The sequence below is a fragment of the Lissotriton helveticus genome, chromosome 2_1 (genome assembly GCF_964261635.1).
Source record: "Lissotriton helveticus chromosome 2_1, aLisHel1.1, whole genome shotgun sequence".
Lineage (NCBI taxonomy): Eukaryota > Metazoa > Chordata > Amphibia > Caudata > Salamandridae > Lissotriton > Lissotriton helveticus.
Genome location: NC_136059.1, coordinates 2,177,072 through 2,195,216, shown reverse-complemented (window position 1 = coordinate 2,195,216; position 18,145 = coordinate 2,177,072). Strand labels below are relative to the sequence as shown.

The following is an 18,145-nucleotide window of genomic DNA, read 5'->3' as shown; positions in this document are numbered from 1 at the left end:
TCTGGTAACAACCATCGTTGATGCTCTGACAATTCCGTCCAACATCCCATACTATCCAACATTCCTGTACTTTCTCTCCACGTACTCAATTCTTTCTCGGTGGCCTCCTTATGAATCGCTTTCACGCTTTCCACTGTCTCTTCACACATACCACCTTCTGCGACCCATCTTGCAGGGCCCGCAACATACATGCGACTTTCAACATTCCTCGCTGTCTCCCTCGCTATTTCATCCGCAATTGCATTTCCTTGACCCACGTCATCAGTAATCCTTTTATGTGCACTGCAATTCACAATCGCTATTTGAGTAGGCAAAGCAAGTGATTCAAGAAGGTCAGTTACCAACTGACTGACCATGCTGTATCTTGGTGCCGTGGGAGGTAAAGAATCCTCTTTCCTTCCACAAACGACCAAAACTATGGGCAACGCCAAACGCATACTGACTGTCAGTATAAACAGTCACTCTTTTCCCTTTCGCCAACACACATGCTCTTGTCAACGCAATCAACTCTGCAGCTTGCGCTGAATTTTGCGAAATGCGTGCAGTTTCTACCACTGTGTGCAAAGTTGTTACTGCATAAGCAGCTGTCGTTTCGACATTAGGAAGCTTGAAACAAGACCCATCTACCCATAGGATCCCATCCGGATCCGCAAGTGGTGTATCCTTCAGGTCTATTCGACCCTTCGTTTCTTCTTCAGTGCAAAGAAAACAATCATGCTGATCTTGTACATGTTTCGCATCCAAAATAGGCAACAATGTTGCTGGATTCAGAACATTACATCTTTTTATGTGAATATGGCTGGCTAAAAGTGTTAACTCATATCCAGACAAACGGGCACTCGTTAAGTGCTGGGTTTTCGTCCTGTTAAGAAGAGTGGCACTGCATGTGGCACCATAACATTAAGAGTATGATCTAACACTAGTCCAGCAGATTGACGAATAGAAATTGCCGCTGCTGCTGTTGCTCTGAGGCAACTAGGTAATGCCTTAGCTACTGGATCTAATGTTGCCGAAAAATAGGCACACAGCCTTTGTTTGTCGCCGAATTGTTGCGTCAGAACTGATAATGCGCAACCTTCCCTTTCATGGACATAGAGCGTGAAAGGTTTACTGTAATTCGGAGTACCCAACACAGGAGCAGAACACAAAGCAGCACATAAATCAGAAAAACTCTTCTGACATTCATCAGTCCAAGGAAGAGGCTGGGGCGTATCTTTAAGTGTAAGTGCCAACAGTGGTTTAGCAAGTAGGGAAAAATTCGGAATCCACTGTCTACAGTAAGAGGTAATGCCTAGGAAAGCACGCACTTCTCTTTGTGTGGACGGTACAGGCATCCGTGCAATTGCATGAATACGTTCTGGGGTCAATCGCCTTCCCTCCTTCGACAAGAGATGACCTAAATAGGTAACCTCTTGTCGGCAATATTGTAACTTAGAAGATGATACTTTATGATGTAAATCAGACAAATGTTGTAAGAGCGACACAGTTGCAGTTTTTCAGATATTTTCCGAATCAGCAGCCACTAACAAATCATCCACGTATTGGATAAGAGTAGCACCCGAGGGCAAAGAAAAGGTGTCAAGCTGAGACATCAAAGCTTGGCTGTATATTGAAGGACTTTCACAATAGCCCTGAGGTGCACGCTTAAACCGGAAGCTTCGGCCTCCGAGAGAGAAGCCAAAGAGATCCCTACTTTCTTCAGCAATAGGAATGCTAAAGAAAGCGTTCTTAAGATCAATAACCGAAAACCAGACCGCTGAAGCAGGAATCATAGTAAGCCAAGCAGTTATATCTGGCACAACAGGAAACTGAGGGACAACAATTTTGTTGACCTCTCGAAGATCAATTACAAAACGGTACACAGGTGGCTGAGAGGGATCAGTACGTTTAAGAATAGGCAAAACAGGGCTATAGCAAACATTCCCTCTAGTCTCTTCGACCACACCTTTCTGAACTAAATCATGAACAATGGCCAACAATGCTCTCTCACCATCACTAGATATTTTATATTGAGGAACACGTGGCATCTTAACATTGGGTTTAACGGTAATCGCATATGGTGGAATTTGCAATAAGCCAAAATCATTCGGACCCGTAGCCCAAAGTGCAGCAGGAAGTGAACGCAGTTCAGGTGGTAGCTGTTCTTTACATACATACATCGGAGAAGTCAATTTATCACCCAAAGTGAGGAACACACCAGAGGGTGAACAATACAGCGTAGCATGTAAACGTTTCAATAAGTCCAAACCCAATAAATTCTCTCCGCAACCTGTTGTTAAAAGGAGCGGAGCTTCCAAATCGTATGGACCAATAGAAATGGGCAAAGGACAAGAAACCGGATTTGAAACTGGGGCGCCAGAGAATCCTACAGAAACATTTGTTAAGCCAGACAAAGGTGCCCCAGGGAGTTTAGAATGCATTATGGAACTTCTCATTGCACCAGTATCCAAGAGAAATGGTTCTGTAACACCTAATGCCATAACATTAACATAAGGTCCTTCCTGATCTACTGGAACTGATACGACTCCCTTACTTTGCCTATGGCTGCCCTAGCTAGTATGAAAATCAACGTCCTCATTATCGAGACAATAGTCATCATTGTAATATTGTGCAGATTGAGAAATCTGCTGATCAAAGTAATTTGTAGAATCCTGAGGGGGAGAGGGACGTCGTTCCTGAGTCGACGCACCACGTCCCCTACCTCTGGATATGGACCGAGAATCACCACGACCCCGTGGTGCTAATGGTCCACCATACCGCTGCAATAAAATTGGACAAGCATTCTTAAAATGACCATCTTCCTTACAGTAGGCACACTGATTAGGACCCAATGGAACTCGTGGAACTGAGGGTACCGGTTTCTGCAACAACCTCTGAAACTGCGGGGGCTGTTGAGATTGGGGCTGAGCAGAACGAGGGGGATAAGCCTGTTGCAGAAGAACCTTCGTTTTTAATTCTTTAATATTTTTCTCCGCTTTCTCCTTATCTTCCTTATCCCTATTCTCATAATATTGAGCGGTAGCCAATATCTGGGCAGTGGAAGAAACAGCCCACGAACTCTGATTGTTTTAATTTATGCGATAATTCTGGAAGTAAATTAAAAACAAATTTATCTACGAACAATCGCTGTCCACCTTCAGTACTCATGTCTTGACCACTATGGTCGATGAAAGTCTCTTCGAAACGCGTAAAGAAGTCGGAGACACGTTCATCCGTCTTTTGCTTACACGCAGCTAACTTATCCCAGTTAACGCGCACCGCAGGCATCATAGTTTTCATCAAATCTATTATTTTTCCAGGTAATTCCGTAATCAAGTCATCCGGTTTGGCACCACCTATTTGTCCTGCAGCTGTAATAGCAGCCCAATTACCGCCTAAACTGCATCATGATCCTGTTTACGAATCTTGGTCCATATTGCCTGTGGGACTACATTTCCCATAAGCAAATCAATGTCTGCCAAATTCATAATACAAGCGTCAACAGTCTGGGACAACTCTTTATAATACCCAGCAGGATTCTTACGAGGGTCCGGTAAAGACTGTTTAAGTGCCAATACTTCTGACCGTTTCCAAGGATCATGTACCCATATATGCTGAAAATGAGCAGGGACACCAGGAACATTACCTGCCTGTGCAACCGCATCTCTCTATATTGGAGGAACTTCTCGCATCGGATATTGTGCCATCTTACGACGAACCGCGGGATCAGGCTCAAGAGAATTTTGAGAGAAAAAGGCGGATCAAAAAAGTAACAAACTTTTGAATAGCATGTTCTACAGCAGGACCCACAATAAGTCCTTTATCAAATTGATCCTGTACTTCGAATAAATCCTGAGGAGGTGAATCCAGATCCACATCTCCCCATCCTTTAATCAGAGTATTGCACATAGGATTGAACACGTATCTCTGTGTAGGCGCGTTCCAAAATATCACGCACACTGTACTGTACACTACTCATAATCCAATTACGAGCAAGAGAATCTAATTTAGTCCGTTCTTCCAAATCCGGAAACTGACTAAGAGATTGTCTCCTAGACGACGCAGGAGAAAAGTAGAGAGGCCCAAGAAAAGGCGACAAAAGACCTGAAACAGTGTCGACTAAACGTCGTCGAGCTGTAGTCAAGTCAAGTCAATAAATTTGTATAGCGCGCTACATACCCAGAGGGTCTCAAGGCGCTCGAAGAGGGTGGGGAGTTACTTGTCAAATATCCACGTTTTAAGTTGCTTTCTGAATGCTAGGTGGTTCTGAGTAAGGCGAAGATGAGTGGGAAGTGAGTTCCAGGTTTTAGCTGCCAGGTAGGAGAAGGATCTACCTCCCATGGTGGTTTTGTTGATGCGAGGTACAGTGGCAAGGGCTTGGTTGGAGGATCGTAGCTGGCGGGAGGGGGTGTAGAAGGACAGTCGTGTGTTGAGGCATTCGGGTCCGATTTCGTAGAGTGCTTTGTGTGCGTGGGTTAGGAGCCGGAAAGTAATCCTCTTATTGACGGGGGGCCAGTGGAGGTTTTTCAGGTGGCCAGAGATGTGTTCTTTACGCGGTATGTCTAATATGAGCCTGGCTGAAGCGTTCTGGATGCGTTGGAGTTTTTTCTGGATTTTTGCGGTGGTACCGGCGTAGAGGGTGTTTCCGTAGTCTAGTCGGCTCGTGACCAGAGCGTGAGTGACTGTTTTTCTAGTTTCGGTGGGGATCCAGCGAAATGTTTTCTTGAGCATGCGAAGAATGTTGAAGCAAGATGAAGAAACGGCGTTGACTTGTCTGTTCATCGAGAGTGAGGAGTCCAGGATGACGCCCAGGTTGCGTGCGTGGTCAGTCGGGATAGGTGCTTTTCCAAGGGCCTCTGGCCACCAAGAGTCATCCCAGGCGGAGGGGGAGGTGCCTAGGATGAGGACTTCTGTTTTGTCTGAGTTCAGTTTTAGGCGGCTGTGCTTCATCCATTCGGCTACTTCTTTCATTCCTTCATGCAGGTTGGTTTTTGGCTATGTTTGGGTTTTTGGTGAGTGAGAGGATCAGTTGAGTGTCATCAGCATAGGAGATGATGTTGAGGTTGTGTTGGCGAGCGATGGTCGCGAGGGGGCTCATGTAGACGTTGAAGAGGGTGGGGCTGAGTGAGGACCCTTGGGGTACGCCGCAGATGACTTCAGTGGCCTCTGACTTGAATGGTGGGAGGCGGACTCTCTGGGTTCTTCCGGTGAGGAATGAGGTGATCCATTCCAGTGCTTTTCCATGGATTCCGACGTTTCTGAGGCGTTGTAAAAGGGTGCTATGACAGACCGTGTCGAAGGCTGCGGAGAGGTCGAGGAGGATGAGGGCGACTGTGTCTCCATTGTCCAGTAGAGTTCGAATGTCGTCTGTTGCTGCGATGAGGGCGGTTTCAGTGCTGTGCTTGGCTCGGAAGCCGGATTGTGAGGAGTCGAGGGATTTGTTGGTTTCGAGGAATGCGGCGAGCTGGTTGTTGACCGCTTTCTCGATGACTTTGGCCGGGAATGGAAGGAGTGATATAGGGCGGTAGTTTTTGAGTTCGGTGGAGTCAGCTGTGGGTTTCTTCAGGAGGGCGCTGAGTTCGGCATGTTTCCAGCTTTCCGGGAAGGTTGCGGAGTTGAGGGAGCAGTTGATGACGTCTCGGAGGTGCGGTGCTATAATGGAGTCTGCTTTGTTAAAGATGTGGTGAGGGCATGGGTCTGTGGGGGATCCTGAGTGGATAGAGTTCATCAGACGGATGGTGTCCTCAGTGGAGAGTGGCTTCCAGTCATTGAGGATGTTCAGGGGGGGTGGGGGTCCTGCAGGGGGTTGGGTGGGTTGGTCTTCGGGTCGGTTGTCGAAGCTGTTGTGGATGTCTGCAATTTTGTTGTGGAAGAATGAGGCTAGGGAGTCGCAGAGGGCTTGAGAGGGGGTGATGTCGTTGGAGTTGGCCGAGGGGGTTGGTAAATTCCTTGATGATGTTGAATAATTCCTTGCTGTTGTGGGCGTTATCTAGTCGGTCCTTGAAAGCGGCTTTCTTGGCAGTCCGGATCAGTTGGTGGTGTATGCGGGTGGCGTTTTTGAAGGCGTCTTTGGTGCTGGTGGTTGGGTCTTTTTTCCAGGCCTTCTCAAGGGAGCGGCAGAGTTTCTTGGATTTCTTAAGATCATCGTTGAACCAGGAGGCCTTCTTGCTGCCTAGTTTGATTTGTCGTTTTTTCAGTGGTGCTAAGATGTCGGCGCTGTTGGATAACCATTGGGTGAGGTTGGTGGCTGCTAGGTCTGGGTTTGAGGAGTGGGCTGGGGGGTTTTGAAGAAGCGATGAGGAGATCTGGTCGATGGTGATTTTGTTCCAGTTTCTTTGCAGAGTGGGTTGGGGGTGGTTGTTGGAAGTGGGTTTGTTGTAGGTGAAGTGAACGCAGCTGTGGTCAGTCCAAAGGAGAGGTGTGGTGTGGCTGAAGGAGACATGTTTGCTGGAGGTGAAGATAGGGTCGAGTGTGTGACCTGCGATGTGGGTGGAGGTGGTGACAAGTTGTTTAAGTCCGAGGTTGGAGAGGTTGTCCAAAAGGGTGGTGGTGTTGCGGTCGTTGTTCTTTTCAAGGTGAAAGTTGAGGTCTCCCAAAAGGATGTAATCCTGGGAGGGGAGCGCGTGTGGAGTGATGAAGTCCGTGATATCTTCGCTAAACTGTGCGTGGGGTCCTGGTGGCCTGTAGAGGAGGGTGCCTCTGAGTGTGGTTTTGGGGTCGATGTGGATCTGGAAGTGAAGGTGTTCAGAGTTGGCGAGATTGACGTCTGAGCTGGTTGAAATGCGGATGGATTTCTTATGGACGATAGCGATACCTCCTCCTGTGTGGCCGGTACGGTCCTTGCGTATGATCTTATAGTCTTCCGGGATGGCAATCGTGATGTCAGGGGCTGATGTGGCGTTCATCCATGTTTCTGTTAGGAAGGCGACGTCCGGAGAGATGGTGTCTAGTAGATTCCAGAGGTCGATGGCGTGCCTGTGGACCGATCGGGTGTTGAGCAGGATGCATTGTAGATGGTTGGGGTCGGATATCTGTTGTGTGATCGTAGACGAGATGTTCTTGGTGCCGTCGAACTTGCAGGAGTTGCAGGAAAAGGGTCCATGGGTGTGTCCAGGAGCGGCTTGGACGCAGTTGGGGGAACGGCCGGGGTTAAGGGCTAGGAGGGTGGTGGCAGCGTAAGTAATGCGGGTGGGGTGGGCATTACGAGGACCAGGGGGGCTGGCTCTGGGCGCGGTCCAGGAATCTGACACTAAAACAGGAGACAACGTATTCTGTAAAACAGAAAAAGAATCCGTAACAAAAAAAACGACAGATGGAGGAGGCTGAGGCACAGAAGATTGGGGTACAGAAGTCGCTGGCAAAGGGGGCGGAACTGGAATCACAGGAATAGGCAATTGTGCAGGAACCAAAACCGCTGGATTAACAGCAGGTTGTAATGGCGGTGCATTAGCACCTAACACATAAGGTGGAGGTAATGTCAACAAATGGGACATAAAAGAATCGTCATCGGGTGTTTTACTCTTTGATACAGTAGGTAACACAGGATAACATCTATCGATTGCCATATGATGTTGTCTTTCCAACACCTCAATCACCTGATCAGCTTTGTCATTTTTAAACTATTGGGCAGCCTGTAAAATCGACATACTCTGCTCTTTCTTATCTTTCTTCATTTGCTTAATTTCTTTCTGTTTGGCTTCCTTACGCCAGAGGCGAAAAGAGTCAAACATTGCCGGCCGGGCTTTTCTCTTGAATAGAATTGTTTCCAAATTATCTAATATATCGGGCTCAAAAGAACCATTTTGTGGCCACTGTAAAACACCATCCTTTTTAGTAGATTGGATCCATGTTTCATTAAAAACAATAGGACCCAGACCATGTTTCGAGTAAAGCTCGGAAGTAGGAGTTCCAACTGGAGGAATTTGACAAGAATCCTCTAGCCGGGAATCCCTAGAACAACCAAAACAGCAACATTTCTTAAACTTACTAAATCCAGGCATTTTGTAACGAACTGGACTTCCTTACAAACGTCAAGGGATTTTTGGACAATAGAGTCACAGCACAAGCGTACTTACCCCTTGGCTTCGGTTAGCGCGCTAATCGAATAACAAAAACAAAGAGTGGGCGCTATCCACAAATAATTAACTCAATGTTTTTCTCACGCCAACAGATGTCCGTCTAACGTCTCGCGATACCAATCATCACCAAAGGGCCAGGGCGACAGTCAGGGCAGCAGTCGTCAGCAGCCGTCGGGAAGGAGTAGCCACGCTTCAAAAGACCTTCGGTCCACTTCGACATGCAGGGGTCGCTCACGTGGTTCGCGAAATCCTCCAGAATTTTCTTGCGAAGCTCCTCACGACTCTCGGGCAAAAACTACTACCGCTGAAGTCGCCCACACGTTGGGCCGCCAATTGGAGAACCTGACCTTATGCGCCAGGCGGCGCAGGGCACGCCTAGGATCTCCGGGTTCACCTGCCTCGACAGACAGAGACACGAGACACTCTGTTAGGCGTAGAAAAGTAGATTTATTAGCTGCAGCTAAGTACAGTTATCTAAGAAGTACCACACAGGGAGGTTCTCAAGAGACTGCCACTTCAATCCGTGGCGCACAGTCTATTATACAGAACAAGTTTACAATGACAACTCCCAATATACACAAAACTGACAAATAGGAATAGTTCGAAAACAAGCTATCGGATGTCTAAAACACACCCTCCTTTCAGACCCCGTGTGCTCTCCTCCCCTCAGGTTAATCAACACTAGTGCCCTTAATTCAATTTGCAGGTGGCAAAACATGTGTAGAATGCTTCAAAAGAAGGGCTATGTAACAAGAGAACACACAAAGAGAATAGCGAAGGCCAGTTAAACAAGATAAAGTTGAGAAGAATGGTGGGACCCAAACAGTGGAGTAAGACATGGATTAATCAGTCTAAACATGGCTTTGCGAACTCGGCCAGACCCTGACATCAGTGCCGTGGACAAGGGTTGTTCTTTAAAAGGAAAGACACGGAGCAGCTGAAAAAGCAGAAAGACCATATTTACCGCGTTAGCCGTGCTGCCTGAGTGAGGCAACATAAAATGGCAGCTAAACACAAAATGGCGGCTGTATGCGAAGCGGAGCCGAAAACTACGTAACCTCAGAGGTGGGGTTGGCAAAGGTGGGCACAACTGTCCTCCTAACTTGGTTTTCCCGCTGAATATCCCCCTGAGAGAGCCCCTGGGTAGGAATAAGGTCACGTTAAAAGAATGTCTCATTTTTCGTCATTATAATTGCAGATGGCTTCGACTATGCTTTAGCTTCTGATAAGCATTCATTAGTGTTCTTTCTTTTGTCTCGCGCCTACTGGTTGGGTTGGTGCCTAAGGTGAGCCTGCAGATCTTACGGACCTTTCTTGACTCATCTTCATTCTCAGGCTATAAGGTGATGAAATAGTACTCGACCTTTGAGATGTGTTTTTTCCCTTCGTCTTTGTTCTTCATTTTTACCTTACATTCTGGTTCAAGATCTCATAATTCACAAGTCTACTCCTGTTATGGTTTGTTTTTCAGGACCACATTATTGATGCCGGCCGCAAAGGGAATAATTCCCGCTTCATGAACCACAGCTGCCAGCCCAACTGCGAGACCCAGAAGTGGACAGTGAATGGGGGCACCCGAGTCGGCCTCTTTGCACTATGTGATATTCCAGCTGGTAAGACCGTGTGACCTACTTGTTTTCTATTAATATGGAACAGCCTGCATCTAAACAGATGAGTTCTTATTCCTTCCATCTAGTGTTGGGTTCAGACATTTGAGAGTTGTTTTTGTTCGAATAAGTTTCTTGAGTCACAAAATGTGCTTCGACTCACCTTGGTGTACATTTCGCATGGGTACCGACTCTGTAATCGATTGTTTCTGACATGCACTGAGCGAGCTCAGCTTTCCTCGTCGTCAAGGGAGTGAGACGGCCAAAAGTACTTTGAACAAGTGCAGAGGACCGGCCCGCACATGAAGATCATGACCGGGGCTTTCAGTATCCCTTCAGCCCCTTTGAACCACATCACCGGTATGTGGTCACAGGAGAAGTCCCATGCTGAGGCAGAGCACCACTCCCACTGGAGCTGGGCGTTGAGCCCAAAGTGCGGATGCTGAGAAGGCAAGCAATGTTGTGAAGGCTTATGTGTGGTATACACGAACAGTATTTGAATCATCCATGTTAAGTTTGCTTAGAGGGCAGTGTAATGTTAAATTATTATGGTAGTTTACTAGTTCCGACAAGTGCGCCTCTACCCAGGTTCCCTGGAAACAAGGAGAGCGGCAAAAGAGTGGCAGTTGGAGTTTGGGGTGTTGGCAGTTGGGGGTTTGTGGGGGCCAAATGCCACCTGGCTCAAACAATTCCAAACAATTCCACCACTCAATTCAATTCAAAAGACCTTTATTCGAATTTCATAAAATTCATAAAAGTACATACAATAAAAACAGTCCCATTCTCTATACAAATCTATTTACAATAATCATAATCCTTCAAATGTATACAGCTCTCATTAATCAGGGGTTTTCCATCATTTTACGTACGCGAGTTATCAATCTCAAAAAGGTTCTAATTGGAAAAGTTAATTCATCTGTGTCCAAAGAAAGCAACATTAAATAAGACTCCGCTAAAGAAAGGGGTCTTCGTTCCACCACTCATAACAGAGACAGCAGCAGGTTTACCACCAGCGAGCCAGCAGGAGGCACAACAGAGGCTCGTACAGGGATAACACCAGGGGTAGGAGCTGCCACCCACAGACGGTCACTTGCTCCACCTACCCCCATAGTCTCCTAACCTCCTCCCACACCCATCCCTTCTACCCTCCCCCTTCTTCCTTAGGGAGAGGATTTGCAACTTCCTCCCGCCCAGGGAGGAAATCACAGCTGCTGTGCATGAGAGAGCAAACCCCACACAAATAGCCTTTAGGCCGGCAGCTGAGCAGGCATGGGTGGTCTGGGTGTGAGCGCCTGTATGGATGGTAAATAGCTGCAGCTATTTAGCTCGTATTGTGCGCGTCTCCATAGTACACGGGCGAGGCTTCATTAAGCGAGCGAGTATTATGCTGAACAATGCTTGGAGATGTCACCTTACCATATTTCTTTTCACTTTTATTGTTTTGTACTAGGAGACTAGTTTTAATGGGAAATACTTCATGGTGAAAGAATACTGATGTAGTGCACAAGTTTTTGAAAACGTGTAAATTGCAAATGTGTACTCTTGTTCCATTTAGGAGTGGAGCTCACCTATAACTACAACTTGGAATGCATTGGTAACGATAAGACTGCGTGTAGATGTGGTGCCTCCAACTGCAGCGGCTTCCTTGGAGACCGTCCAAAGGTAGGTGACAGCGAGGATGTCTATACTTGTATTCTGATCATGCAGAAATGTAATTTAGTGATCACCAGAAGGTCCCAACTGCGACCCTTCGATCTCAGAAGTGTCAAGAGCAGAAGGTAAACAAAGCCCTGATATGCACAGTTTGCTTCCAGTAGATGGAAGGCTACACTAACTAAAATAAATGCATTCAGCACACTTCATGTGCACAACAAAGATTTTTTTAAATAAAAAAAAAACATTAAATGAAAGAAACACATTTGTTTAAATTCATCACTATGATTTAATATTGTGATCACATAGGAAACAAGCATTGGAAATGCAATAGGTCTCGCAGCATTAGAGTTAGTGCTTTTAGAATTGTTTATGGTTTTTTGTGTAAATCTTTAGCATTTTTGTTTCCTGTAGCCAATGCTAAAGAATTAAAAAAAAAAGCCATAAACATTTCTAAAAGCTGTAACTCAAATGCTCCGAGACCTATTGCACTGTGTGAGGGTGAGGGGTTGAGGGTGAGTGAGGGTGAGTGAGGGTGAGGGTGGGTGAGGGTGAGTGAGGGTGAGTGAGGGGTTGAGGGTGAGTGAGGGTGAGGGGTTGAGGGTGAGTGAGAGCGAGGGTGAGTGAGGGTGAGTGAGGGTGAGTGAGAGTGAGGGTGAGTGAGGGTGAGAGTGAGTGAGGGTGAGGGTGAGTGAGGGTGAGTGTGGGTGAGGGTGAGTGAGGGTGAGGGTGGGTGAGGGTGAGTGAGGGTGAGTGAGGGTGAGGGTGAGTGAGGGTGAGGGGTTGATGTTGAGGGTGAGAGGGTGAGTGAGGGGTTGAGGGTGAGTGAGGGTGAGGGTGAGTTAGGGTGAGGGGTTGAGGGTGAGTGAGGGTGAGGGGTTGAGGGTGAGTGAGGATGAGTGAGAGTGAGGGTGAGTGAGGGGTTGAGGGTGAGTGAGGGTGAGTGAGGGTGAGGGCGAGTGAGGGTGAGTGAGGGTGAGGGTGAGTGAGGGTGGGTGAGGGCGAGTGAGGGTGAGTGAGGTGTTGAGGGTGAGGGTGAGTGAGGGTGAGTGAGGGTGAGGGCGAGTGAGGGTGAGTGAGGTGTTGAGGGTGAGTGAGGGTGAGGGTGAGTGAGGGTGAGGGGTTTTGGGTGAGTGAGGGGGAGTAGTTGAGGCTGAGTGAGAGTGAGGGTGAGTGAGGGGTTGAGGGTGAGTGAGTGAGGGTGAGGGGTTGAGGGTGAGTGAGGGTGAGGGTGGGTGAGGGGTTGAGGGTGAGTGAGGATGAGTGAGAGTGAGGGTGAGTGAGGGGTTGAGGGTGAGGGTTTGAGGGTGAGGGTTTGAGGGTGAGGGGTTGAGGGTGAGGGGTTGAGGGTGAGTGAGGGTGAGTGAGGGTGAGGGGTTGAGGGTGAGTGAGGGTGAGTGAGGGGTTGAGGGTGGGTGAGGGTGAGTGAGGGGTTGAGGGTGAGGGGTTGAGGGTGAGTGAGTGAGGGTGAGGGGTTGAGGGTGAGTGAGGGTGAGGGTGGGTGAGGGGTTGAGGGTGAGTGAGGGGTTGAGGGTGAGGGGTTGAGGGTGAGTGAGGGTTTGAGGGTGAGGGTTTGAGGGTGAGGGGTTGAGGGTGAGTGCCACAGATCTGAATGTATGTAAAACAACACCCTTCTATTATTTATTGTTATGTATGTAACTGGGCTGCACAAAGAACACATCCGTCCGACTGTGATTGGTAACGGTGGCAAAAAATGAGCCTGGGCTAGCGAGAACAAATTCCTTCATAACAATCCTTTCACAGTGCTCCTCAAGCCTACATAACCACTCAGTCTCAGATGCATTTAATTCATTGTATGCGCCACTCCTGTCAGTGTAAGGTGTCGGAACACTTTACATCACACAGATTACAGAGAGACAATCAATCATAAGTGTGTAAATCAGTGCATAGGAAATGTTACATACGGCAGAGGACAAGAAGGTGTAAGAGCCACAGGCCATCCATACAGGTAGGCAGGATCGTTTCAGAGTGCTTGGTCAGGAGTATCAGAAACTTAGAATTTAAAACCTAGCAACATGGATGGGGGTTCTCTTTAATAAGAAGAATAAGAATTGATTTCTACCCAAATGAACCTATTTTGCAACATTAGTATAATGAAAAACTGGGGGGAAATCATAACGCTGTAGCCAGCCTATCCCCTGCAGTTTGCGTGCATCTTTGATAAAAGTTACTTGCTCACTGTTTCACATTAGTATTTTAACTCAGAAAGAGTTAGAAACTATATGGTCTCTCTGACAAAAGTGTAACCCACTGACCTATTTACTTTACATTATACGCACTTTGTGAGCTGCACGTTCTTTGCAGCAGGCATAGTAACCCTCTGCGCTACCCTACGATGAGTAGATACTTCTATTACACAAAACCTCGATCTCTCCCTCGCTCTCTAAGAAGTACATTAATCACTGCAGTAATTTAGACCTTTTTATTGGTGGCTGAAAATTGCCGGATTCCAGGAAAGCAGCAGCAGGTGCTTTTAAATCATCATATTAGCGCCCCCACACAAAGTCAGCATCTGGTGCGGTGGCACCGGCCGCACCGCTCTAGAGCCGGCCCTGTTGTGCCCCCAGCATATTCTAGAGCTTCATTTTCTCAAATTCCCCACTCTATACAGGTGTCATTGCTTGAATCCAAAGACCTGCTAAAAGTAATTTGTGTTTGTTGTCCTTTGCGGAAACAAGCTGCTGTGTATATCTAGTCTGCCACCTCATCTGAGGGTGGTAGGATAACCACAGGGGGAAGTGTGGTCTGCGGGTTAGCTCTTGTGACCGAATCGAAAGTACTTGTAGTCAAATCCTGGCTTGTTTTGTTTCCTCTCTGGGAAAGATTGGTTCATGCTCACCTAGAATTGCTTTGTGTATATCTGAAGTGGTTTACATAGCACAAAATGCCTTACAGTAGTTCATGGCAGAGCACGGACAAGCAGATGATAGGTTGTTTCTGGTCTACCATTCTGGAAGTCTTTTTTCCATCTTTTTGGTGAGGAATCTTGCAAGTGTGTCTGGTGTACGTCACAGTTTGGCCTGTGATGCATTACCTCAATGTGAGTAGAAACTGAAGCAGATTTTGCTCTTGCATGGTAATCTAGTGACATAAGGTAACAAAACCAGTGAGGGCACGCAATTAAAGGACCTTAGTGGTCACTGATAAGAGGACACAGAACGTAGGGGGCGTACACCCATTACAACGATGTGCTTACTTCGCGGCGACAGCACAACGCAATTTCAACATCGCGGGAAGCTTTACATCGTAAGGCGTAACAACGCAAGCCCTTGCATCGCATTGTCATTCACTTTGCATGCAATTAGGACGAATGGACGTTTCTTGTTTAACGCATGCCCTAGCGTATAGAATTCCCTATTTACAGAATGCAAATATAGTAAGTACTTTGCGTATATTTGGACAGCTGGTGAAAAACGGGGACCGTCCTGGCAAATCCGCGACGCCTGGTCCCCCTGTGACAGAAGTAATCTCTTTTTATGGGAAATTATAGGTCTTTCTTTTCAGCGTTGATGGTTATGAATGAAATCGTGCAGGAAGCTATGGTAAGGATTGCAGACACTCACTATGTTACAAAAGTGAGAGTTTCTAGTGTGTCTTCTAATTTGAGATTTGGCTAGTAAATTGAGTATCAGAATTGCTAGATAATCTTATTAAAGTTGCATAGCCAAGCCCATTCATTTGCCTTTCATCATGCCACTCTGCTGATCACTCCCACCTGGGATTGCTGTGGCGAAGGGCGTGGAGTGGAGAAAAGAATTAAAAAGTCCCTGGCGCACATTACCTCCCATAGTCTTCTGGAACGGCAAAAGCCTCTCCGTGCCCGACTTCATCCTGGCAAGTGTCAACATAGGAGAGTTAGCTTGTGGAATACAGCAGTAGAGGAGGGCTGTGCCCTGTCCCACCTTGCCTGCCCCTTATGTCACCCAGTGGAGGACCGGTGGGTCGGAGGAGTGGGTGCATGCGTCAAATAGATGTGGCATGTTTTTAAAATTTTATATCGTATTCCGAGGGTGAGTGTTATTAAGGCATGTGAAGGAGGGACTGAGTCGAGCGATTATAACTACTCTAGTTGCCATAAATGTTTACCAAAGTTGCTTATACTGTAAACATTCACACTTTATTCTTTAAAAAAAAAAACTTTATTTAAAATGTCATCATGACATAAACAAAACCAACAGTAACCCCCAGGTATGGGAGCATTATGGTGTGTACAATAGAGCAGTGTATCGAAGAGGACACCGGTAACGTCAGCTGGTACAGTACTGACAGCGAGTCCTGGAAATTGGGAAGGAAGTATAGGCGGCAGCGAACCCAATGAGAGCAGGGCTCATCCGTCATATACAGTGCGGGTCTGCAAGGCCGACTCAAGCCACAGAAAGACCACACTTGCAGTCAGGAGTTCATCTCCGTGGACTCCGATACCCGCAGGTAGTACTGTAGGGGTTGCCAAATGCCCCTTGGTCTGGAGGCTGGGGGCTGACGTGTGGCATACAGTTCACTTGTTGTATGCAGTGGGCACATGTCTGCTCCCTCAGTGTAGAGTGATTTCATGCTTAGCTAGTAGCAGTGCAATAGCACTGAATTGTTGGACATTTTTTTGGGGAGGAGGCAGGGGAGGAGAGGAGGAGGGGGGAGGAGAGTAGGGGAGGCACGGCCTAGCGGCCGTGCAATCAAGTAGTGAGGGGGCGGAGCTGGGGGAGGCTGTGGAAGAGAGTAGGCAAGGCGACACGGCGGGAGGGGGCGGAGCGGGTAAACAAAGACGGACATGCACGCGCCCGTGACTTTTAAGGTCAATGCGCATGCGCATAAGCTTAATGCGCATGCGCATTGACCTTAAAAGTCACGGGCACTGCAAGGAATCGCCACGATTCCTTGCAGTGTGGATAAAGAGTGGATAACTCGCAATACTCTCGCCTTGCTCGATGCGCATGCGCATCGACAGGCGAGACCTAAAAAGCATTGGCAACGCAAGGTGATGAGATTTTTTTTTTATTATTTAAAGGATATGCCATGGGGGAAAAAAAAGAAAAGAAATTATGCCTAAACTTGGTGACATATGCTTGCAATATCAATTTTGAATAAAAAAATAACAATCACATTCAATTTGAATAACATAGTAAGGGGCCATCCCAGCAGGCAAGTTTACTTAGAACGGGTACAGAAACTCTGAACAATATAATTCTTAGTAGCAAAAGAAAGAGCTATTGGCTTGGAATTACGGTAACCTGCCGGCACAGTTTATGCACCCACAGCACACGGCAGCCAGTGGACGCAAGGGGCTCACCCACAGCACACGGCAGCCAGTGGATGCAAGGGGCTCACCCACAGCACACGGCAGCCAGTGGATGCAAGGGGCTCACCCACAGCACACGGCAGCCAGTGGATGCAAGGGGCTCACCCACGGCACACGGCAGCCAGTGGATGCAAGGGGCTCACCCACGGCTCCATGCTGGACACTACAGTGGGAAGAAGCAAAATGTGACTGACTGCTGAACATAGCAATGGACGAAGAAACTGACCCAGAGGGGCTCTATAGATGTGTATATTTGTGTTTCATTTATGACTCTTTTTATTAACCTGAGGGTTCCAGAACTAGAGCGATCTCTAAGCCACTCCGAACGATGTGGTTCTGTATTTCCTTTCAAGTGTCCACAAATCAAAACTTCTTACGGGATAAGGAGTAAATCAGAGCAGTAACAGTTCATAGTCAGTACGTGAGCCACACGGATTATTACCGGGGGAAAGAACCACGACTGTTCCTTTCTTCGTAAATGTGTCTTGGACTTCTTTTAAACACCAGGCTGTAGTGCTATAATCACAGCCAAAACCCAGTGACATCACGTCATTATATTCAGTATTAAAGGTCATATGTCACTTGCTGAGTGTGATGTCCCTTCGGCTACACCTACCATCTGATGTATCAAGTTGTATGTCTATTACAGGGACGTGTTAGTCACTGGTCAAGCTCGTTGCTACGTCAGCACAACGCTTGATGTGCCGCGTTCACCTCCTCTTGTACAACTCTGGCGCAGTGCCTGGAAGTGTGGGCACGCGACACAGGAGCATCTTCTGCAGGACACGTCTCTGGTTTAATTCTTGGTTTGCAGTTTCCTTTTATGGCAAATAGTGGCAACACTAACCTCATCCCAGAAGATCACGCCCAAGGTGAAGGACCGGAAAAGCCATGAACTCCACTTGCCAAAGCAGCAGGGCCGCCTCTTCCATGGAGACAATTTAACTCAAAGATGTTACAGCTACATTGCAACAGACATGGCAGTTAATAGCTTAATTTGATGTTCTTGTGGTGGGTTTCAAAACCACTCTACCTAGCCAGGTACTCTGATCTTTTCACGCCTTCTATCACAGTCATCACCCGATGCCTGAGACTGGTGGTTTATAACTCTTCTCATTTCACGGGTAATTTCCTGGTCACAGAAAGATGTCCACGTGGCCCTCAACAAGATAGAGCCCTGTAAGGGCTGGAGTTTCTTGTGTCAGCTCAGACGAGCTTCAACAGGAGGCTCCTGTACCCACGTATTCCTGTGTGGTTGATGAGGGACACGTGGACCTTGCAGTAGGTTTCCTTCTTGGGGTCGTCCGTGTAGTAGGAGCTCCCAGTGACTACGGAAGGGTCTTCATTAAGGAACGTCAAGAAACCCTCTGCAGTCCTCAAATGATTCCACCTTTGTTTGGCAAACGGTTGTGACCTAGAGACGAGGGCCACTATTGAGGGCTTTTATCAAATGTATCAAAGGCCACAGTTTGAAAAATCCCCAACACATTCATGAAGCTCAAGCTTAAGTCTGT

The 18,145-nt window shown here is 47.4% G+C and overlaps 1 protein-coding gene across 1 annotated transcript in view; it reads left to right on the top strand.

Moving 5' to 3' along the window:
* Nucleotides 1-18,145, top strand: part of LOC144817650 (histone-lysine N-methyltransferase NSD2-like) — a 184,160-nt gene that overhangs the window by 139,686 nt on the left and 26,329 nt on the right. Inside the window, exons 9-10 of the mRNA XM_078674370.1 lie at nt 9,529-9,670; nt 11,220-11,326. Of these exons, the coding sequence (XP_078530496.1) occupies nt 9,529-9,670; nt 11,220-11,326 (249 nt within the window). The remainder of the gene's footprint in view (nt 1-9,528; nt 9,671-11,219; nt 11,327-18,145) is intronic.